The sequence below is a fragment of the Sturnus vulgaris genome, chromosome 2 (genome assembly GCF_052056855.1).
Source record: "Sturnus vulgaris isolate bStuVul1 chromosome 2, bStuVul1.hap1, whole genome shotgun sequence".
NCBI classification, from domain to species: Eukaryota; Metazoa; Chordata; class Aves; order Passeriformes; family Sturnidae; genus Sturnus; species Sturnus vulgaris.
The window spans coordinates 30093244-30116834 of record NC_142244.1 but is presented as its reverse complement, the minus strand read 5'-3'; the positions used below and the strand labels follow the sequence as shown (position 1 = coordinate 30116834).

The 23591-nt window shown below is 39.4% G+C and overlaps 1 protein-coding gene across 5 annotated transcripts in view; it reads left to right on the top strand.

The window, feature by feature from the left end:
* POLQ (DNA polymerase theta) overlaps window positions 1–23591 on the top strand; it is a 54360-nt gene that overhangs the window by 15559 nt on the left and 15210 nt on the right. For all 5 annotated transcript variants that reach the window (XM_014888873.2, XM_088159029.1, XM_088159030.1 and 2 more), the window contains 14 exons: window positions 249–393; window positions 491–637; window positions 1671–1883; window positions 5095–5237; window positions 6447–6651; window positions 7213–7355; window positions 9719–9912; window positions 10191–10315; window positions 12497–12740; window positions 13534–16586; window positions 17513–17656; window positions 19049–19245; window positions 20642–20882; window positions 21996–22189. In XM_014888873.2, coding sequence (XP_014744359.2) covers window positions 249–393; window positions 491–637; window positions 1671–1883; window positions 5095–5237; window positions 6447–6651; window positions 7213–7355; window positions 9719–9912; window positions 10191–10315; window positions 12497–12740; window positions 13534–16586; window positions 17513–17656; window positions 19049–19245; window positions 20642–20882; window positions 21996–22189 — 5388 coding nt within the window. The remainder of the gene's footprint in view (window positions 1–248; window positions 394–490; window positions 638–1670; window positions 1884–5094; window positions 5238–6446; window positions 6652–7212; window positions 7356–9718; window positions 9913–10190; window positions 10316–12496; window positions 12741–13533; window positions 16587–17512; window positions 17657–19048; window positions 19246–20641; window positions 20883–21995; window positions 22190–23591) is intronic.

Sequence of the window (23591 nt, the reverse complement as noted above, 5' to 3'; positions counted from 1 at the left end):
GAAAAAGAGTTCTGAAAGCAAGATGCAAAACATTACATGTATTCATGGGTAGGTCTAGAAATGTGGTCATACAAGTGCTTGGACTTCATAAAGCAAGACAGAAACTGAGATTATAGTGCTCCATGTTCTTTGTTTGCTTCTCTTTCTGACTGGAAGTAGAAGATTCCTACTGGGATACAGAAGAAGGACCGCATTTACAAAGCTCATTCAATCTGAGAGTGCACTGAAAATATTTTATCTCAATTCAGGGAGATGAAGATCATATTGTGAGCCTGTGTTATGAGACTGTTTGTGGAGGCCATTCAGTCCTGCTCTTCTGTCCATCCAAGAACTGGTGTGAGAAGCTGGCAGACATCATTGCCAGGGAGTTCTACAGTTTGCAACAAACTGAGAGTAAGAGAAAAGTACTTAATAGAAGACTACAGTATACACAGTGTCTTTAATGAAAATTAATTTTGGTAGGAACTATAAAAATATATTCTCTCTCAAGGTTCTACAAAAAATTCAGCCCTTGCCCCAGTTGTTGTGGACAGAGAAGGGATTGATGAGGTCCTGGATCAGTTAAAGCGTTCAATTTCAGGCCTGGATGCTGTGCTCCAGCGTACTTTGCCATGGGGAGTGGCATTTCATCATGCAGGTATTCCTGAATATCTTGGTCTTGAATTCAGTAATGGTTAAGTCATATGGGTTCTTTTTACTACACGTATCAGCAATTTACCAGATGCTTTTTTAAGCGTTTTGTAGCTTATGACTAAATAAGCTTTGAGAATCCCACAATTACAGGCAAATTGGAAATTCTTTTCTTGTGGCCGAAGACTTTAATTCAAAAACTGTTTTGCTAAATATTCTCTCTATTGTGTTGGATAACAGCAACTTCTGGAATACAACTTACTTGATTTTTTCTTTGTGAAATGCTTGGAAACTTAACTGATTTGCAGCACCAGCGTTTTCAAGTTGTTCCTAAAGGTGCCAGAGTATTTCAGAGCAATTCTCCTCAGCTTAATATTGAAATAAATGAGTAAATAGAGGCAGTAAAACAAAACAAAACAAAAAAATAAAAGGAGCATGTGTTGTGAACACTTCTGCTTAGATTTTTTATTTCTCACTTAGGTAGATAATACGGTATGTCACCTGTTGATTCACTGAGAGAAAAGACTGACTGGAAGAGACAACGGTAGCTATGGCATTCATTATGTAGGAGGAATAATTCTAAATGCTTATAGAATTTGTATTTCTTATAAAATTGACCTAAAGCCCTGAAGGTAATGTAGAAAGATACATAGTAGACCTATAATGGGAATAACAAAGAAGGAGTCCAGGCTCAGGATGGCAGATGAGTAAATTCTAGTTCCCTACTGTTTTCTCATTTTTATTTTATTCCTTTATGTATTGTAAATGCTTGTAAATGTGCAGTAAGTAGTTCATCTTGCTGCAATGTGTACAAGCACTTCAGAAAAGCTAGTATATTACTATCAATTGAATAATAAAAACTTAATGGTGAAATTTCACTGCACTTACTCGTCAGAAGAAGTTAACTAGGGCAGTTCTAGTTCCTAGCACTGAATGGTGAATGTTCTTTAAGTTTATTCTTCCCTTGCTGGACAGCAATACTTTTAGCTCTTAATTCAGTCTCATCATCACAAGGGTCACTAAAAGCCACGTCTCCTCAGGTCTGACTTTTGACGAGCGGGACATCATTGAGGGAGCCTTTAGGCAGGGCTTGATCCGAGTCCTGGCAGCGACCTCCACACTCTCGTCAGGAGTGAACCTTCCTGCACGCCGCATCATCATTCGGACACCCACCTTTGGTGGCAGACTGCTGGACATCCTCACCTACAAGCAGATGGCTGGAAGGGCTGGCAGGAAAGGGATAGACACAGAGGGTAAGCAGAGTCTTTATTGACATTCTGTAGGAGCAGTGTTAACCTGATTAAATCCAGGGCAGTACTTTGCAATTAGGGACTAATCATGATGCATTCCTTTAGTATTCTGTATGATTAGGTTAATCAAGATGAATTTGTTTGTTATTAATGGAGAAAAAGTTGTAGTTCCCAGGGGATTGTTTTCACTGCCTGAGACTGACTTTAGTATTTATATGTCAGTTACTTCAGGAACAGGCTATTTTCTCCTTTGAATTCTTGTTAGCTTCTAAGGCTATGTTGTTCGTTTGCCTTAATTCCGTGATCCATGGTCAGCTGACTAAAGTGTTTAGAGTTTCAGTGAGAAAATTTGCAGTAAACTCATTGGACAGGCCTAAAATGTCAGAAATACATTTAAAGTCTACAACTCTGATTTCACAAACTTCTGTTGTCTGAAGTTATGACTTAGATTTATTAAACTTCTGCTAAACTTAACCATCAATTTTATGGATCTTGAAAGCAGTAATGAGACAGAGACAGGGAAATACGAACAGTAGTTCATATATAACTCGATAATATGGCACCTTCTTGCATACAGTGGCATGCATGTTTGATATTCAACAAAATAATCCTGCCTGTTATTTTAATTTGCAATGGAAATTTATCTTTGTGGATGATGTTTGCAAAAAGCCACCTTATACAAGTATAAGCACAGTAGAAAATAAGAAGTTCAACAGCTGCAGGAAGTGGGATTTGCCTTCCTGATTGTTGCTGGAGCCTTATGTAAGCAGACTGTTCTTACATTTAGCTTTCTATTTTTGCCTGAGTAGCGTAGCAACAGAGCATTTTGTGACCTACATCTCTGCAAGCTCTCCCTATGCGTTCAAGGAAAGGGCAGCTGCATGCTGGATTTCAAAATTTTCCAGGCTTTCTCATTTGACTGTAGCAGGCACATGTAAAATTACATTATTCCTTGATGTTTCTTCTTTTTCTCCTTCAAGTTACAGTAATTAGTACCCTTTTTGACAGTTCTGATGTGACTGTATTGTGCACAGTAAGCAGTTGATTTTATGCTGATGAGCTTCATGAATGTACCATTTTCTTCTACTCCATGGAGTCTTTTGGATGAGAACATAAAACTATGTTGCCAGCTGCTACTCTGTCACAGAGTAAGGGAGACTGGAGGGCAGCAACTTCAGCTGGAAAAAATGCCTTATGTGGATATGAAATTTAGCTGACAGAAGATAAATGCTATTTGGTTGAATCCCTCCTCCTTCTCTCCCAACATTGTAGTTTCGGATTGTCTTACATTTTGGTTTTTTAATTTATTTTTCTTGGTTTGATGGAAATTTAAAAATACAGTTTTGGAGAGTGAAATTTGTTTCTATTTGCATTCATTCATCAAAACTACCATTTTCCCAAGGAGAAATAGGTAAAGCTGAACAAAACATAGAATTTAGTAGGGCCTTTGTTGGTTTTAATGGAGTTTTATGTCTAGATATCCAGAGTCTTCTGGTGTTTGTCTAGTCTGATGCTAAATTGGACCTCCCCTAGTATCTGAAATGTTCAATAATACATATTGGAACAGCTCAGTTCCTTTTTTTTATTTATTGTTTACTAGATTGTAATTATTAGCTTTAAATTATCAGTGGCATCTTGGGAAAAGAATATCCCCTAAGTCTTGTAAAACGGTCAGATAGTGTAGAGCTAAGCGGATACTCATCTTCTGTTAGATTTTCTTTTAGATACATCACTCTGGAAGAGTCAAAGGGAAGTTTTCAGAGGAAATTTCAGGTCACATCAGAACCCAAATACAAACTGAATAGATGTTCTTTATTGCTAAAATAAAAATAAGCTTTTCTTTCACAAAACAATGCTTTACAGTGTTTACATTGAACAGGCAGTTTATCTTGCCTACTCTCCAGTTCTGTCAAAAATACATGATCAACAGATAACAAAAGTTTCACTTGGCAGGACAAAAAAAAAAATCCAAGACACATCGTCTTAGCATATTTTCATCCTGTAGTTAATTGACATAATTATGTTAAAGCTGTATTTTGTTACTTGCCTATACTGTGTTTATTTATTCTGTCCATTAAATTTAAGTGCAGTTGTGTTTTTATTACCTCTGGATTTGCTAATTACTGTAGCATTTCCACAGCTACAATTTTATCCTAAGTTAACATTCCTACTAAGGAGTCATACTAAGATACCCACTACCAAAATTACCTTGTGTCCAGACTACATGCATTTAAATCTTAACAAGTTATCATAAATCTATCATGATATTTACTGTACAGCTAATCCAAAACTAATGTTCTCCTCTTAGTCAAAGGCAAACGTGTTCTACCCATAATTCATTTATCCTGTGCCAGTTGACAAAGCTTGCAACTGAGGTCTTCCAGTTATCCAGTTTCTCTCTAATAGCTTTGTGGAAAAATATCCTTTATGTGACCACTGCATTTTCCATGGTTAAGCTGTACTGTGATCTCATTAAAGGAATTTACCCATTATTTTAATTTTTCTTTCATGGCTCTGGGACATTTTTTGTCTGCCACAGAGTTTCAGTAGTTAAAGATGAACTGAACAATGTCTCACAGAGAATTTTAAGGTAGGATATGTTGAGATGTACTTTCAGTGGAAACCATGCAGGATAATTATGTGTATGTATATATAAATGCATATATGAAAGTTCAGAGGATGCATAGTTACTTAGATCAGTAATTCTGGATTTCTGAATTAGTTATTTCTGGAGTGAAAGCTGGTTGACAATACAAACTGTCAAAATACTGTGCAGCTTTTATGTTTTCTTCTTACTTTTGGGAATTTTTTCAGTTTATTAATGTAATGAAAAAGTCAAATTGATGCCACTGTATATTATAGTTCCAGTCAACTCCAGAACAAGAAGCAAGAGTGGTTCAGCAGCAAAGCAGATGCATGGAGAAGCTATGGAATCTACTTAGATGACTTGGCAAGATCCAGACTAGCCTAATGTAACTTTGAAGCTTGCTCTGCCTTAGTTCTGATGTACAATGCATCTGTGCAGTTCTTACATAGCAATTCACATGTACTGTTTAAAGTTGCACATTCTTCTCTTCGTTACCCACCTCTTTTGAATATACTTACAGTTTTCCATTCCAATAATACTTCCTCGGTGAACTGTGTGTAACTGTTATAGTGCTAGGATGGAGTACTGAGGTCATTGTTTTTGTGGTTTTTTTTTTTCCTCCAATAGGTGAGAGCATTTTAGTTTGCAAGCCCTCGGAGAGATCAAAAGGTGCTGCTCTACTTCAGGGATCTCTCAAGCCTGTTTGCAGCTGTTTGCTTAGAAGAGAAGGAGAAGGTGTTGCTTCTAGCATGAAAAGAGCAATACTTGAGGTACAGGACACTCAGAGAGAGATTAGAATTGTGTTTGTTCCCTTGTAGGGTACATCAAATGTTCTCTGTGCACTTATTTTTCATATGTTTCCTCCTTTGTCAATCTCGTCATCTTATTTGGGTCTGCCAACTTGCTTCAGTACTCAGCATTTTGTCTAGGATGTTTCTCTGCTTGCTGCAGATTGGGATGTGAGCGCTCAAAGAAGCTTTGCTATTGCATTTAGATGTACTCAAGCAGCAGGCAGTACTAAGTGTAATTCTTAAACTTTATGTGTAACCTGACATTTTTAGCTGGAGCATGCTTGTAAATTACTGATCCTAGTAGGCTGAATTGGGCCATAATGACATTTGTGCAACCTTGTAGGGTCTCTATTTTACCCCCTCAACTTACCTACCTCTTCTGCACAGGAATGATTGAAATTTTGTGAATACATTTTTGGTGAGCAAAGAGGGGTGGTACCCAATTTGCTACCTCTTCTGTAGGTTTCCTACAGGAGTAGAAAGGACCAAAAGGATTTTATTCCACATAGGTGAGTTTGTCCCTTTTCAAAGCTGCTTTTGGGCTTGAACTTAGATTAGATACAGAACTCTTTAAATAGAATTTGTTTGCTATACTTTTACTGTATTTTGAAAACTTTTGTGATGCTTAGAACTTGGTTGCACTTTCACAGATTTTGAATTTTCGCAGACCAATGGAATTTCTAAATGTATTTTTCTACACAAGAGCTACCTAAAAGAGCAGAGTTCCTTTAAAGCAAAACCAAGATCCAAGGTAAACAAAATCATTCTCAGCATTCATATTTATTAAGAGAAACCTTCAGTATGCTGAATAGCCTTACAAGAACTCCACCTTCATGGTTTGCTTTTTGTATTCACAAAATTTCAGTTTGTGTTCTAACATATTTTAATATTTCACAGTGTTGGCTAAGAAAAATGCCTCAGGCTAGTCTCAAATCTATATTCCTGCTATGTGTATAAGATTTTGTAAATCATACTTTTCTATAGCTTAGTCCTCTTACTTCTACCCAAGATGACTGATTTCTTGCCAGGAAAGTCTTTGAAAGTTGGCTGTTGCTCTGCCTCATATTCCCCCCTCTGGGAAAATGGTTCTTTAAAACTGAGATGATGGATCGCTCTCTTTGATTCTCGGATCTGATGTTCTGTCCTACTGCACCTCTGGCAATATGAACAGGTAGTTTTCTTCAACAGATCATAGTGGGGGGAGTAGCCAACACTCCAGAGGATGTGCAGACCTACGCCTCTTGCACTCTGCTTGCATCCAGCTTGAAAGAAAGCAAGTGGGAAAATGGGAAAGGGCAAGACGAAGCACAGGCTGGACCTATTGAAGCTTGTGTGGCATGGCTACTGGAAAATGAATTCATTCAGGTTGTGGACTCTGGCAATGATGTGAAAGGTAAAGTTGGTGTTCCTCCCAGTGATTGCAGTTAGTTTTGATTTGCTGGCTTAGTAGATGTTCAGTGTAAATTAATAGTAAGGACTTCTCTGCTTTTTCATTTTATTTTAAAGAATTGTGTATCAAGAATTTTTTGGCTTTCTGGAAGGCATCTTTACATCTGCTTTAATATATTTTGCATGCACATGTTCTTGGAAGGTACATCACATCACCTGCACATCACCTCTAAGACTGATGCGTCCTAGTCTACAAAGTCCCAAAATATCTTTAAACAAAACAAACTTGAAACAAAACAAACTTTAACCACAGGATGGGTGCATATTAATTGCAGACTGTGATTTTTGTCTTTCTAAAGAAGAGAAAAAGGATAGTTTAGACATAGGCAAGGCTAAGTCTGTTATTGTTTACATTTTTCTGTCTTCAGAATGGAGACGTTATTTCTTAGTGAAAAAGCAGCTGTAAAGAGTTAGAAATCTCTCAAATGCAGCACAATCTGAAAATTATTATGAACTTGCACTTAAATGTTTCTCTATCTAATACATATATTTTTTTTTTGAACAGCAAAGATTTATCACCCAACGCATCTTGGCTCAGCTACTCTTTCCTCTTCTCTTTCACCAACTGAAGCCATGGAAATCTTTGCTGACCTGCAGCGAGCTATGAAAAGCTTTGTTCTGGAGAATGATCTGCATATTGTCTATTTGGTAGGTTCCTCATTCTGTGTCTTGTATTTTCTACTACCAAAACTAAGGGGAGACAGTTCAATGCAAAGTTCTTGATGGCTCCATGAACACAGGTTTGTATTTTTCTGTGCTTTGCTTAGCTTATCCTTCATGAAGAAAAGTTTCTAAATTGAACGTTCTTTAGAATTAGTGTGTTACCATAGTGTCTATTGTGTAGGCAGGTGCTTCATGCTGTTTAACCCTATTGTTGTCACTCTTCCTAAGATTTCAGAATTTAATAAGTTTTGAGTGTAAGATAACAGTAATTTTTCTGAGGCACTTGAAGTTGATAAAACAAATTGATTTTTGTATGTGTGTTTAGGATCAGAAGACTTAATTTCATATTGCTTTTGGAGGCCCAGAAAAATGTTGGGCATTTAGTATCTATTTTGCTTCAAAATGCCTCAGAGAGCCACACCACGTTTTTTTGATGGGTTGGCCTTTCTTTGTTTCAGTTACAGTGAAATCCATCCCTGATTTAGTTTATTTGCCTGGTGGTGCTACCAGGGCTAAAGGAAGGACTGTGATAAATCTTGTGAGGGAAAAGTGTCCCAGAGTGTGTCAAGATTTATGAGCACATACACTTGAAAAGCTAAGCACTGCTATTTAAGACTTTGGGAGAGGAAGCCATGAACTTGTAAAGATTAGTGAGGAAACCAGATGAATTTGCACTGAGTGACTTGGAATTCATTGCTGCTAGAGGCCCATCATGCAATCATCAGCTGAAATCTGAGAATCAGCTTTAGCCTTCTTTAAGTGTAAGGTATATTCTCTTTACCAGGTTGATAAATCAAAAGCAGAATTTGGGAATCTTGTCTGAAACGACAGTTCACTTCAAGAGGAATGTGCTTGCAATTACAAAGCTTGTTGAGCTGGAGCAGGCAGATGTCTGAGGGTACCTGTCCCTGCTTGCTGTGTTCAATAACCCAATTACGGGCTAACACTGATAGATTTTTTTTTTATTTTAAATCTACTGCTGTCCCATATGTACTCATATGTGTTTTAGAGGACCACGTTATATTTTGTTCTATTTCTTTTAGGTAAAATGAACTCCTCTGTGTTATGCACCAGTGACTTTTTTCCCTGTTTGCATCTCCAAAACAGAAAAAAAGGATGAAATTTGTTCCTGTTCTGGGGTAGAGGCAGTGATGGCATTAGGGTTTTTTATGCTGTTCTTTTTAATTGCAGCAGCTTGTCTAAGGTTATTTTAAATCATACACTGTTGAACAAAATGTTCTTGAGATTCTCTTCTGTTAAGCTACTCTAAAACACTTTGTTGTGAGTCTGTTCATTTTCTAGGCCAAAGGTTTATTTCATTTTCTTGCTTTTTTAGTTTTTTTAAGTGTTATTCTTCTTGTTTTCCTTATGGGCTACAGGGAGTTTATCTGCTAAAATGCTTTTTAATTCTTTTAAACTTGAATCTTTTACTTGTACAAATATGAGACTGAATTACAAGCCCTTGTGTTTTAGGGAAGTTGATTAAAACAAATAAGGATTTGCTAGACTAGGAAAATAGTTTTCTTTAAAGAAAAAAAAACAAACCACAACAAAAGCCCAATAAACAACAAAAGATAAAGCCTCATCTTAATCACTTTTGTTCTTTTCAGCTGATGAAGAGGCATGGATGATTTACAACCACATAGGCATATAGTATTCTGTGCCATTTAACATTTGTGCCAAACAGCTCTTAGTTCTTTCAAAATAATTAATCTTGCTTTATATCAATAAAGATATGAAGATGTTTTATCTCCTCATAGAGAAACTGGCTGTGTGCTGACTAAACATTAACAGAATTTGTTTTGTGTCTAAAAAACATTAACAAAAAGCCCTCCAGAGCCTTTTTTTAGTGTTAAGAGAAGTTGTGATTTTTTTTGTACTCCAGATAAATAAAAACTTCAGCAAGTTCTGGCAAAATCTATGTCCTTCCTGCTTTATCAGATGCTGTGGCAGTGGTTAGTTGGTTACTTGTGGCTTTAAAAGGTTGATAGATATCTGTAAATTATGTTAAAAAAAAGAATAAAATTTTGTTTTCTTCAAGGACATTGATGATATAGCTTAAAAATTGTTTAGTGGCTTGGATTTAAAGAATAATCTGAAAAATATTCTAAATAGTTTAATCATTGGAGTACCCATATGAGTCAGATCTCATCAGTATAAACATCAAAGGAACTGGATTAGAAGAGTTTTTACTTTCTTCGTGGTACACTCCTGTGACTCAGTGTCTTTATGTAGTGCGTAGAATGTTGTAACCACGTTCCCTGGGCTGTAGTTTTGTTTACCCAAAACTCTGTTTAGTTCTGTTTATTTCTCTGAAACAGTTTTTTGCATTGTCTTATTTTCTTTAGGTCACCCCAGTGTATGAGGAGTGGACCACAATTGATTGGTACCAATTTTTCTGCTTATGGGAGAAGCTGCCTGCCTCAATGAAACGTGTGGCTGAGCTGGTGGGGATTGAAGAAGGCTTTCTAGCTCGCTCTGTGAAGGGCAAAATCACAGCTAAAACAGAGAAACAGCACAGACAAATGGCCATCCACAAAAGGTAGCCACATAATGTGGGTGTGAACGTGCAGAGATTAGAGGCTATAACATTTGCGATGCTCTGTGTCTGTTTTCAGGAACAGACTCGTCCTGTGCTGATAGGTCCGAGAACACTGGTGGCACAAGATGTTTGTGCTGATGTTTCTGGAAGCCATCCTGTCTGTTTCTTTTGTGTGTTATACTGTAGAACTGTTCTGTCCTGCATATCACAGTACATTTTCTCATTACATTAATGTGCCTTGGATGGCAATTTTATTTCTTCCTGTATTTCATCAACAGGTTTTTCACCAGCCTTGCCCTTCTGGATTTAATCAGCGAGGTTCCTTTACAAGATATGACCAAGAAATATGGCTGTAGTCGTGGTCAGCTTCAATCCTTGCAGCAATCTGCTGCCACCTATGCAGGCAAGTTGTCTGAGCAAAATACCCCAGGAGTCTTAGGCTACTCTGTTTTGGGGTTTTTTTTGTCCCTCCAGATTTGGGGCTAAGAGAGCCACAGTGTCGTACTAACAGCAAACAGCCTTGTAAAACCACTTATGGATTTATAGCTTAACCTGTGGTTGCCCCTGCTGTGGAACCACAGAATGTACAGTGAGAAGGGAGCCAGCTGAGGGGAATCTAGCAGTGTGCAGCTAACGTCTGTGGAAATCAGCTGCGTACTGTGCAGGAACATAGTTGGTTAAATACTAAGTATGGAAATTAGTGTCAATCCATTCTAAAGCTTTGCTCTATCAGAAAAGAATATCTTTCAGCATGGAGTAAAGCTTGGAGCCTCTAAGATGGGACATGGCTTTCTTCTGAATGCAAAATTAATTGGCCAGAAGGTATAAGGTTACAGTTTTTAAAACAGAGTGAGTAGCTTCTGGGTCAGTTATCACCAGATCACAGGAGGTCAGACAGCTGCTACCTTTAAGTTCTTGTCTCGGTTTGAAAGACAGGTATTTGCTAAGGAAAGGCAAGAACCCATTCCCTGAGATGCAGAGTGCAACTCCCTTCCTTCCAGTTATTATAGTTTGAAACTGGGGGCTTTCAGGCAGAAGATATGGGGATAGGAATAACAGTTCTTTACTAATATATCTAACAAGGCAAACAGCAGAAACAACAACAGCTATAAAAATTGACAACAAAACAGAACAGTATAGCTCAGTTCCAGTCCCTTTTGGCCAAGGCCCTCTCCCTGTGCTCAGTTCCCGGTGCTGTGGGCAGGGCAGGTCCCGCGCAGCTGAAGGGGCTGGGTGATGGCGGCAGCGGCCCAGGGGTGAGAGGGATGGAGGAGCCGCTCCCCCCTCACGGTGTCGGTCGTGGTGCTCGGCACAGTGTCCGGAGGCAGTAGGATGAGGTGGGAAGGCAGCAGTGCGATGTCTGACAGCAGGGAATGTGGCTCCCGGCGTTGGGATGGCGGGGAGGACACTAGGTAGGAGCACCGGCCGTCTTCCTTCGACTCCATGAACGAGCGAGAGAGCGAGAGCGAGCCCAGGCCCCTGTCCCACCTTTCCTTTTCTGGTATCACCCTGTCCCCCAGCCCCCTGCGAGAGAAAACACTATTGCTACTAAGGTGTAGGCACAAATACTCACCATAACAATGGGAAAAATTCCACAGAAAGAAAAGGGAACAATTCAAGCCCCAATGCTTCCCTAAGAAGGCTGTGTTTGAGTAGAAGTAACAGCCCACCATGTGACCGAGATATATTTTTTCTGTTGCCTAAATCCTTCATTACTCCATAAGTGGGTTTTCAGTTTTGAAGACAGTTTTAGCTCAACTTGCAAAACCCTCTGTGTGGGTTGCAGCATGAGTCAGTCCCAAAATGAAAAGGTCACGCCAACTGATGCAGAGTAGTTAAATTTAATTCTGGTAGTATAAATAACTTTTTAAAAAAAAACTTTTTAGTATAAATAACTTTGTAGCAGTTTCATAATCCTGTATTTCCAGTGTTAATTTTCACAGGAGTAATCTGAGAAGTAAAATGAACTATTCATATTACATAGAATTAAGAGATGTGATAGAAGTTGTATTCTATAATCACTAAAATTAGTGAGGGATGCTATGTCTTTTATTGGTTTTCATAGTCCATAGATGCAATCTGGGAGTAAGAAACTGTCTTTTCTGTGCTGTTTTCCTTCTCCCATGCACTAGGGACTGTAACCTTTATCATAGGATTTACTACCTCCTATGATGCTCTCAGTAACTGAAATCCTGCAGGCCAAGGTGTGCTTCAGCACTGGGTTTCCTCAGAGATCTGTGGCTTCCATTAGTGACTCTCATCACTACTTTTTCCTTTGCCCTATGACTTTCATAGGACTCCTGTTCCAGGATATGCATGTGCTTCAAATTTTCAATATTGGCATCTTTGAAAAAACAGTGTCATTCAGAATTTCTGCCTCACTGATTAACTAGTTAATTGCAGGTGGAATTTTGCGAGAGTAGCTCCTAGTCATAGTTGTAATAAACACGAGTTTGTTTCTGTAAATAATGAGAAGGTGATATATGTCAAATGAGTGCTGATTCAGATTGGGGGGTGAGGAGTGAATCCAGCTTAGTAGGACTGGAGCTGGAGTTCAGACATTAACGTAACTTTTGTGTTCCAGGAATGATAACGGTTTTCTGTAATCGACTGGGCTGGCACAACATGGAGTTGTTGCTCTCTCAGTTCCAGAGCCGCCTCACTTTTGGGGTACACAGGGAGCTCTGTGACCTGGTCCGAGTATCTCTGTTGAATGCACAGCGTGCCAGGACACTTTACAGTGCTGGCTTTGTCACCGTGGCTGATCTTGCTAAAGCCAGTCCTGATGATGTGGCAGCTGCTCTGAAGAACTCAGTGCCATTTAAAAGGTGAGAAATCAGTAAGTCCTGAAGTCAAGTAAAGGAGTTTGTAAAGTGAAGGATGAAACCTGCAATAAATATGGCAACCTTTTGGAACTTCGTATCAAATGTTAGAAATAACTTGTAGGTCTCTCCAACTGATCACAGTCATTCCATTATTATTCTGAAATTAATAGAAGCATCTTATATTTACAGAATAAGTTTTTGAAACCTAATTTTTCTTCTTCTTCCTCTTTTCAATGCACTGTTTTGTCCTGGGTAAATTTCCAGTGCTGTTGGGGTGTTCTTGCTGCCTATAAAAGGCAGCTCCACCATATGTTCAAAGTAGTTGATGATTTATTACTGATTATCTTTTGGGATTCTCTTGTGATTTATATGTTAGTGCAGTAACAAGCTTCCTTGATCAAGTACCTGTTGGACTGTGCCATGACACTTGTCTGGTTCATGCTCTTGAAGTTTCCTTTCTTTGGAAAACAGTGCAAAGAGGATGATTCATTGAGACTTGCATCTTGCCCTGGTAGGAACTGGGACTTGTCTGGGGTACACTTGAACACAGAAATCTGGCAATGCTTTTGGGGCATGCAGCCAGTAATATCTTTCATTTACATGTGTTCATATTTAGAAGTAGTTATTTCCAATTAAGTTATTTCCCATCGAGTCCATTATATTTTAGGTAGAGTGCTTCTGTAATGAAAACTGTGAAGACAGATGAAATGGGAGCAGAGGAGAATAGTGCCAGCTCCTTGTGTTGTTTTTTTATGTTCTGCATGGATATTTACATCTGTCTGTACCTTCCTCACAGTGTTCGTAGGGCTGTGGATGAGGATGAAGAGTCAGCAGAGGAGCGTCGGGCTGTGCGCAGCATCTGGATGGCTGGAATGAAGGGCTTAACTGAAAGAGAAGCGGCCTCCATCATTGTGGAGGAAGCCAGAAGGCTTCTGCAGCAGGATTTGGCACTGTTGGGGGTGCAGTGGAACCCAGAGCCTTTTCTCGAGACTGATACATCCTCTGTGATCAGCAGTGAGTCAGAACTGGAAGACAGACTGCATAGATCAGATGGAGAAGAGTCTGCTGAGTCTTCAAGGGTGTCAAACAAAAAAGGGTGCAGAGTTCAACACTGTAATGGCTTTGGTTCTCAGATTGGAAACTTATCAAATATTAGAAAGGGATATAAAAGGCGACTGAGCAGTAGCACAGAAAGCTCTGTTTTTGAGAGTAAAATCCTGGGCAGAAAACAGGCTCGAGCAGAGGACGGCAAGGGTGATCTTGTGTACAGTGCCAGAAAACGGCCAAATGTGTGCAGAGGAAATGAAAACATAGAAGAAATGTTTCTGGTCAAAACCAAGACGGATTCCAGAACAGCAATCCAAGAGCACCTTACTGAACAAGGAAAAACACCAACATTGAGAGCAGTCTCTTCAGCCTCTAGATTGTTTAAAAGCACAGATACACATTTAAATCAGACTAGGAACAAAAATACCTTTTCAAAACTGCAGGAGTCACTTCTTGACGATTCAAATAATCTTAGCATAGACATACAAAAGCTGCCTGTTTTCCACACCACCATCTCTACAGATAATTTTGTTTCAAACCAAAATAATAAGGAATTTATGGAAACAGATTCTGTAACTTGTAAAGTCTCAAGTTCTGTACAGATGGGAGAAGTTAAGATTGGAAAGAAAGATAAAATGGAAGGATTATTTACAGAGCCTACCAACACTAATGAAGGCATGCCTAAGGGGAGAACAGGTTTTCAGGCACCTGTTATGCTGAATGGTAGTCCACACACCAGTGTGCAGGTACACAGTATTGTAGGACACAGAGTAATGCCTGCTAGTGCTAGGACACAGAAAACTGACAAAACCGGTGATGAGCAGAATAAAACTCAAACAGATGTGAACTGTGCAGAGGTGAGGATTGATAAGCATTTTTATCCTGGTGAGGAGAAAACCTGCAATATTCAGATTCAGAATGGTGGCAAAAATGGGAATGAAAAGCCCAGTGGAATATTGTTACAAGCTGGAACACTGCAGAGTGGCAACAGTCATCCTAAAGATTTTCTGAAAGGGTCTTTAGTAAAATCCAGAGGTGTTTGCAATGCAGATGGTGTTCAGAATGGCCCAGCCTCTCATCTGTTTTCTGACTCTAGAGTCTTTGAAGACAGCATCCAGTTGGATACTCAAACTGAAATGATAATAAAACAGGAGGGAGCAGCTGGCATCACGGGACAGCAGGAGATACAAGGTTTAGAGCTGGCAGCAATACCACAGCAGGAAATACCAGAAAAACGAAGCAGTTTATGGACTGAGAATGATACTGATAAAAGGCTGGCTACAACAGTTAGGAAACTGAGCTTCCCAAGTCTTACCACAACAAATAACATTACAGAAAACACAACTCAGCACTGTAGTAATAAAGTTTTGGAGTCTGGATGCCTTAATTTACAGCCTGTAGTGAAGAAAATAGAACCTGTACCTTGCCTTAAAGAAAGCGATTTCTCAGTGACTGACTCACAGCTACACAGTTTTCTACAAGATTACCAGACCCAAAATTCAGTGGAAGGGGAGAGTGTGTCTGAAGACCTGAATAAAGCAACCTGCCATTTTGGTAGGGAACACATTGTACAAGTAGAATGCCAGTCTGTCCCTGAAACAAGTCTAAATATGAGTGATAGTTTGCTGTTTGATGATAGCTTCAGTAATGTTAATGACGTTTCAGCTGCTCACATCATGGAAGGTGATGGAAAGGACCCTGTGGCTTTGCTTTCTCCAGATGGTGTTTTGCAGAATCCAAGGCCTGTTGAGAATAAATTTGATATCAGTGACAATCAGAAAGAACATGAGAATCCTGCACAATGTAACAATGTGTCTCTAGCATCCTTGGTTGTAATAGCAGAAGTTTTAGATCTTGGAAACTCTCCATCTTTTCTGAAAGATGTTCCTTCTACATTTCAAGGTCAGTCAGAATTAAGAAACTCAGTCGTTTGTAACAATGATTCCAGACCAAAGGATTTAGTAGGAGATCAAGGTGAAAAGCTTCAGAGAAGCCACCCAGCTTTGGAGAAGAACCCTCATCCAGCGATGTGGACTGGATGCTCATTTGAACTAAGCCCAGGATTGCAAGATGTGTTGGACAAATGGCCTAGCCTCTCAGGCATTGAACCAGTTTCAGCAAGTTCCAATTTGAAAGGAGAGTTAGTTGCTCCTATTGTTAGTCAAGATCCAGATCCAGTTTTTGAATCTGACTGTTGTGAGCCAGAGCCTTTGCCCACTTGCCAGGAATCAAAAAGCTCTTTCAAGGTTAAGGAAAACAAAATGGAAAACTTGGATCTTCAGAAAACAGATGGCATAATGCCTCAGCTCAAGGGAAGCAACAGAACATCCTGTCCTGCATCAGATAGTAATAATGGGTTTATTCCTCCAACACCCCCCAAAGAGCTTCTTCCAAAAAGTTCTGTTTCTCTCCCTGTGAAATCTGCAAGAAAGGGACAAGTCACCTGCAAGAATGAAGGGCAGACAATTCAGCTACTGTGGAATAGTGAGGGCAATGCAGAGCAGCAGATAAAAACATTCCAGGTCAATCTTGGATGCCTAGATCCAACTGAGACAGATGAGATAAAAGATGATTCCGCTATAGACCAAGGCTTTTCACTGCAGCTATCTCAGGATGTTTTTCCATTTGTTCCCTTAAGTGCTGAAAGTTTCACAATTATTGATGTAGCAAGTGACAAAGCACTTTTCCAGACTTTTTTTGCGGAATGGAAGGAGAAAAGCAGATTCTCTATCTCAGTGGCATGTGAAAGAACAAAGTGCCTTTTGTCTCCCAAATCAACGATTGGTGGCAAATTCAAAAAAGGTCAGTTTCCTCTTCCAGTGCATTATTTTGTGAACAGCATGTGGTACCTTCAGCTTAAAGCAGGCCTAGAGAAGGAAAGGATATGCAAAAAAGGAGGGAAATCACTGATATAATAGAATCATTGAATGTTTGTAGTTGGAAGAGTTCTCTGGAGATTATCTAGTCCAACCCCCCTGCTAAAGCTGTTTCTTGTAGAGCAGGATGCACAGGATAGTGCGCCGGCAGCTTTTGAATATCTCTAGGGAAGGAGATTCCACAACCTCTCTGGGCAATCTGCTCCAGTGTTCTGTCACCCTCAAAGTAAATAAGGTTTTCCTCCTGTTCAGATTAAACCATCCATAAAGCATGCCTTCCAAATTCTGGCCTTTTGTAGCCACCTCTTCAAGAGTTGAGATAGAAGTGTATTCCTTCCTTCCACTCTAAAAAGTGTTGCACGTTTGCCTGTCAAAAATCTATTTTGATAGTTATGAAATGTTGTTATGGCAATGTGATGGCAAAGAATCTGACTGCTTAATCCTGTCGTTTTAAAGGAAGAATATGTTTAAAAAGCAGCATTAAACTGCAGCATATGAATATTTCTGTGGGGGGAAAAAAAGAAGCAATATTGCAACAACCCAGGAACTGATCTGAATTTTACATGTGCTTATACTAAACCAAGTTTGCATTTTGAAAATATTTGAAGATATTTAACCTTGGTTCAGAGACAGTCACAGAAGAATAGCCAGATGCTCTCACATACCTACAAGCTGCTAACACTTCATTGCTATCACCACAGACCTATCAAGGAAATGCTTGACACCAACTTTATTGAGACTCAATAATACTCAATTTTAGGCTCAACTGTATGTATTTGCATTTTCAGGTTTCCAATTTTTCTGTATTTATGGATGCCATTTTATAATAGTAACTTGAAATTATTTCTTTAGTGAGTTCTCCTCAGTGGATGCAAGTGAAAGATGACGGATTTCCTGTCCGAGGATGCGAAGACATCTTGGTAGTTGGACTGGCAGTGTGTTGGGGTGGAAAAGATGCCTACTATATCTCTTTGCAGCAGATCCAAGACCAGACTGGTAAGTGAGCAGACAGGCTCTGCTGGATTACTTGACACTGCATCTCAAAAAAGTTCCTTCAGCAGATAAGGTTCTTGGAAGTGCTGTGATTGTCCTGACCCCCAGCTCTGTTGTGTGGAGAAGTCATTTAGTAGTCTTAGGTGTTAAACACCCTTGGTTGCTTTTGCTGCTTTGCTTTGTCTACTATTAGTAGTGCAGATTTGCCAGTTAGCCAACTTAAAAATGCTTAAGTAACTTTAATTAATGTATTAAGTTTAAATGTCATATGTCTGTCCACCGCAACCCCAAAAAACTCTTTTTCATTTGTACAGTACAGTCACAATCCCCTGTTAATACAGGCAGGAGTCGTGGTGGTTCGTTTGATCTCAGGGGTGCAAAAGACACAACAGGGGACAGCAATTAGTTTGCTCACAGCAAAATGCACTTTTATTGAGTGCCAACAACTCAGTTTTTGCGACAGAGGGGAGAGGTATAAAGGAAACAAAGTAAAAAGAGAGAGAGAAAGAGAGAGAAAGAGGGGAAAATAGCTACCAACATATGGAACTAGTCCTCGTGGTTTGGCCAATAGATGTGACATCCTCGTGGTCCTGCCAAGAGATGTGGCGTCCTCGTGGTCCAGCCAGTAGACGTGTCTTCCTCGGAGAGATCTCAAAGGCTTCTCTGGAGAGTCACCTTTTTATAGTCTTTTTCCAAAGCGAGTGGCTTCTGGCCCAGAGGTGGGAAGATTTATGGACCATTGTGAGGGTTGCACTGAGAAACAGGTGTGCAGAACCTGACGCTCCAGCTAATGTCTGCCCGAGAGCAGTGTACCATGAAGCACAGCAAGCACCTGCAAACAGTCTCTTGGCAAGCATCCACCACGACCAGGCCAGAACTCCTGCCTGAAGGGGTGGGGGTCCTCAGGGTCTTCTTGCCACAGTTGTGAGGCAAAAATGAGGGAAACTCCAGACCGTCTCTTACAAGTATTGTGTACTAAGGGCAGGTGATTGGCTCAGACACTGGACTGTGGGCAGGCATATGGCTAAAACATTTCGCTCACTCCCAAATTCTCTTTATCTAACTTCCTTTTCCCTTTCAATCTCTTCCAATTTTTGCTCTCCAGAACAAATCTAGCATTCAAATGCTGAGCATAGCCCAAGCTGTGCTAAGTGACCTTGTGACCAGGATTTGATTCCTGGCTATCCTTTGTTTGTTAGTACACACACAGCATATTGTTTTTGGGAGCCTTGTCTGGTTTGATAAACATGTAATAGTACTATAGATGTATTGTTATTTGTTCATAGTTCAACTGTAGCTTTTGTGCTTTAGGTGGTTGCATTCTAGATTTTTCTCTTGCCTTTCTTACCATGTAATGGGTTAAAATATGATTTTTCCTTGTATTTCCTGCCTTAGAAATCAGTCTGAGTTTGGCACCACCACCTTTGGACCAAAGCCTATCTGTGACAGAGAGATTGAACCATCTGCAGCTGTACCTGCAGAAGAAGCCCAAGAGGCATCGCTCACTTATCATGTATGACTTTATTCAGCACTACAAAACTCTGCTGATGGCTTGTGGCATCTCCTTGGAAGGAAGTTTTGAGGACCCAAAGGTTTGCAGGTTTAAGAAATTTTGCTTGGGTGAAACTGCTAGGTTAAACACAACAGTGGAAAGACAGGAGTACATTCTGGTACTTCTGTTATTTAGGTATGAATCTGTCAAGAGTTTTAGTGACATTTTCTTTCAGTGGGCAATCTAGAACAGTATTTTGAGGACATTTGCTTTGCTATGAATGTTCATGGTGCCTGCAAGAGAAACAACCAGAGAGTTTCAGAAGTTAGCACATTATTATTTCATAACTTACTTGGCAAGGGAAATGAAGATAAATCTCTCACCAGTCCCAGTAGACAGGACTTAACTCCTGTTTTGTTGCAGTAAGAAGTCTGGGACTGAAATGTCACAAGTCATGGTCAGGTTGTTTCTTCTGAGAGCAGAAGACTGTAAGCAAAAGATTTACCCACCATGCCACTATTTTCTCAAATCAAGATAACATTTACATGGAATTTCAAAAGGTTTTGGTACCAGTTGTAACTCACATGAAGCACTAGCTTGAGGTAAACACCTTGTTGCCCATGTTACAAAAAAGCTCTGGATGCACAGAAAATCCTGTTGATTTTTAAAGCTTGCATTGCATATGGGCTGAACAGCTTCTTGGCAATATTCATCTCTGCAGGGAAGTAGCTAAGATGTTCAAAACAAGGACAAATGTAGATTTTTTTCATAACAAGACATAGTTTTAGGATGAAATTGAAGAGCAGTAAAAGTATCTTTCCCTTCACTGTTCTGTGTAATAGTCATACTCATGTTAATTCATTTTAGTGATACAATGAATATATACACCCTCCCCAACCTCATAAATATACATATGGGTTTTTACTTCTGCTTGCATAGCAGAGGCAATGTAGGAATCTGTGCTTCATCCTGTTTTGACACAATAAGTTGAAATATACAGATAAATGAATTTGTTTTGAAGACAGGGGTTTAAGCTCTACCAGGAGTAAAATATCTCATGCAGAATTCTTGGCATTAGTCCTGTTCTGCAAAAGATAGGAGAGCTCAGCTTGGCTAGTATTCTAGATCAATAGCAAATTCTAATCTCTACAAAGTCATTTTTCAGGCTAGACATGTTTTGATTCTGATTTTTGTATTTATTCCCTTTAAGTATTAATAAGTGAAAAGATACTTCAAGATGTGTTTATTTGACAGAGGATAAAGTTTTCAAAACTACGGAAATAACTTTTCATTCTCACTCAAGAATTAAGCTCTTCAGTGACTTAGGCCCTTCTGAAGGTTTTTACTAAAATGATGTAACAAATTATTGCAGTTTGCCTGCCAAATGAAGAAAAATAATATCCACTCTAACCTTGAATTAACCCCTGATTAAATATATGCATTGTATTATGACTAAAAGGTAGAAAAAATATCTCATGGAGGTCTACCTTTCTAAGGTTGCATGTTGGCTGCTAGATCCTGGCTCCAAGGAACATACCCTTCACAATATGGTGACCAACTTTCTTCCCAGTGAGCTGCCCCTCCTAGAAGGAGTGGGCACCGGCCAAGGGGTGCAGAGCCTGGGGCTGAGCGCCAGCGGAGACCACTCTGGGCGGTACAGAGCAGCCATAGAGTCTGTGCTTATCTTCAATATCATGGAGCAACTCCACAAAGAATTACAGAAGGAAAATTTGACAGGTAAAGAGATCTCCTGCCTTTGCGGGCAAAGATGGAGGGTAAATACAGCCGTGCTACCACAGGCTGAATGATCAGTGCAGAAGAGAGGTGGGTTTGGAAGTTCTTACCTAAATGTATCCTGTCAAAATGTTCATTTGTTAAAAGAAAAGAGGGAAATTCCCTTGGAAGCATATATATTCTGAAAAAAAAATTAAAATATAGTTCTTATATCCCAAACGTCCACCAGTTCCAGTGGTTAAGGCTGTAGCAGAGTCTTTTCTAAATCTCTAAATCAAGCAGATATGTACCTCCCAGGTGAGTACCCTGGCCATTCTGAGGGACCTGTGGATCTGTCTGTGATTTCTCATGAGCATTTTCAGAAGTTTTTGGATTTTCCTGTCAGAAGTAATTCCTAAAATCCTCAAATGTTTTCTGAAGGAGATTTCTTGCTCTTTGGCCTGCCTATCTAGCATGATTTGTCACGTATGCATTGTGTCATGTATACATTTGCGTGTTCATTGAGTTCATGAAACTCTTGTGATTCCATAGTGAATGATCCTGTATGTTTGCACTAATAATTGCTGAGTGCTTGTGCTGTTTTAAAACAAGCCATCAAAAAAACCCCCCAAAAAATATACCTATTGATGGTCATGATGATAGTTTCCCCTAATTTATATCCAGAGCCAAGGATTATGGTCTAATCCCGCTGAAGTATTTTATTGCAAGTTTACCACATTGTTTATGATTGTTACAGTTGAACCTTAGAACACTTCAAAAAGATATGAGTGGTGGAATTAAATTGTATCAAGTTAGACATGCTTAATGTAAGGCTTTCTGCAGTTTATAAAATGTTGATATACAAAGAGATGTATCTTTTAGAAAAAAAAATTGACAGAAGCTGCTTTCTTAAATACTTTTGTGATAGGAAGTTCTAAAACACTTCTCATTATGAAATATTTCCTATTCCAGAAAAAAAAAGTATTTAAGTGAAATGTACAGTAAAATATTTCAGTGTGTCAGAACATTTCAGTATTTTCAAAACTGATGATTCTCCTTTTTTCAAATTTAATGAATGTGTTTGTCTGCAGTTGATCTGTTTTATAAAAGATTTTCTTGGGTTTGCACTTACTACAGATGTATTTTCTAAAGTGGAGATGCCCACCCATTATTGTTTGGCTCTGCTGGAGCTGAATGGCATTGGTTTCAGCACAACAGCCTACGAAACCCAGAAACAGGTCATGCAGGCTAAACTGAGCCAGATTGAGACCCAGGCATATCAGCTGGCAGGGCACAGCTTCTCCTTGACCAGCCCGGATGACATTGCAGAGGTACGTGAGAGTTGGGGTGGGAGGAGGAGAACTTCCCCAGAAGTTATCATCAAGAGGCTTTGGCTAAAATAGGAAAAAAATTCTTCTTGGGAAGAGTGAAGAAGAGACAAAATGCAAACCCAACTCCGCTGAGAGTTCATTTATCCTTACACTCATTATGAGCTTGCTGCCTGCAAGAGCAGCTGTGTCTCTCCTGCTAGTTACTGATCATTCTAGTTTCTGCCAACTTTAGCAGAGATAAAGAAGGTAGAAGTGGAAATATGTATGTTGGAAATAAAAACCAAGTGAAAATAAGCATGTGGTTTGTATAGGACCTTGACGTCTCAGGGTGCATGAGATGATCTGCCAATTAAATGGCTTTTAGAGGACTGGAGAACCTTTTTTGCAATGCCAGTGTCCTGCACACGAGATGTGATTTGATGTCATGTAGTCTTGAGTCTAAGAAGAGTTGAGTTGTGCTGAAGAATTTGCATTGTTACCCTTGCCCCTGTACAGGCACGAAAAAGGAGGAAAAACTGCTTTAAACGTTTTGAATTAACTACTGTCTGCTTTTAAGAAACTTTTAAGAACTGATATTTTTTAAAGTCTAAGAAACAGATTTCTATGTAGAATAGCAACTCTTTCATTCCTGAAGAATTCACTTACATTTTTTAATGTATATTACATGGAACAATTGAAATAAATTAAAATTGCTGTGCATGGTTTTCTCCCCATCTTCTTTTTTTTCTCCATATACTATTTTCTTGCTAAGGGGCTGTCCTGGTTTGGGGCAAATTTGGGAGGAAACCTCTGAATAGGGTATGGGGTCCTTCTAGGAAACAGATTTAAGCAGCCCCTCCCCCAACTGGTTTGGGGAAGAAATATTTCCTCGCCTGGTGGGCCGCAGGTACGAGCTCCTGGTGCTCCTCTGGGATTTCAGTCCAAAGCAGGTTTAAACAATTCCAAGAAAAAGGAAAGAAAATCCACAGTTCAGGGAACTTTGCCTCAGCTAGTCAGAAAAAAAACAACTAAAAACAAAGGAGAGCTCTCTCCTGCTGTCCACTGCAGAAAACACAGTCTGTGTGAAGGATGCAGGGGAGCAAGTGCAGTCTGATAACAAACTCTGCACCTCTTCTCTCTCCCTTCACTCCTGAAACCAGTCTTAAAGGTGCAGAACTCAATATTTAACACTAACAGAACAGATGATTGGAGATAGAAGCATCATAAAGTCACCTCAAGACAAGGACTGTACTTCATATGGAAGTAGTCAAAACCTGCAAGCAGCTATCAGGAAAAGAAATTCCACAGAAATATTCCTTCTTTGTTGCAAATCTAGAAATCTTTCTCAGTAACAGTAGTCTAAGTTAGAACTGAAATAATGCTCGACTTCAGTTTCACTCTGCTTCATGGAAAAGGGGAAGTA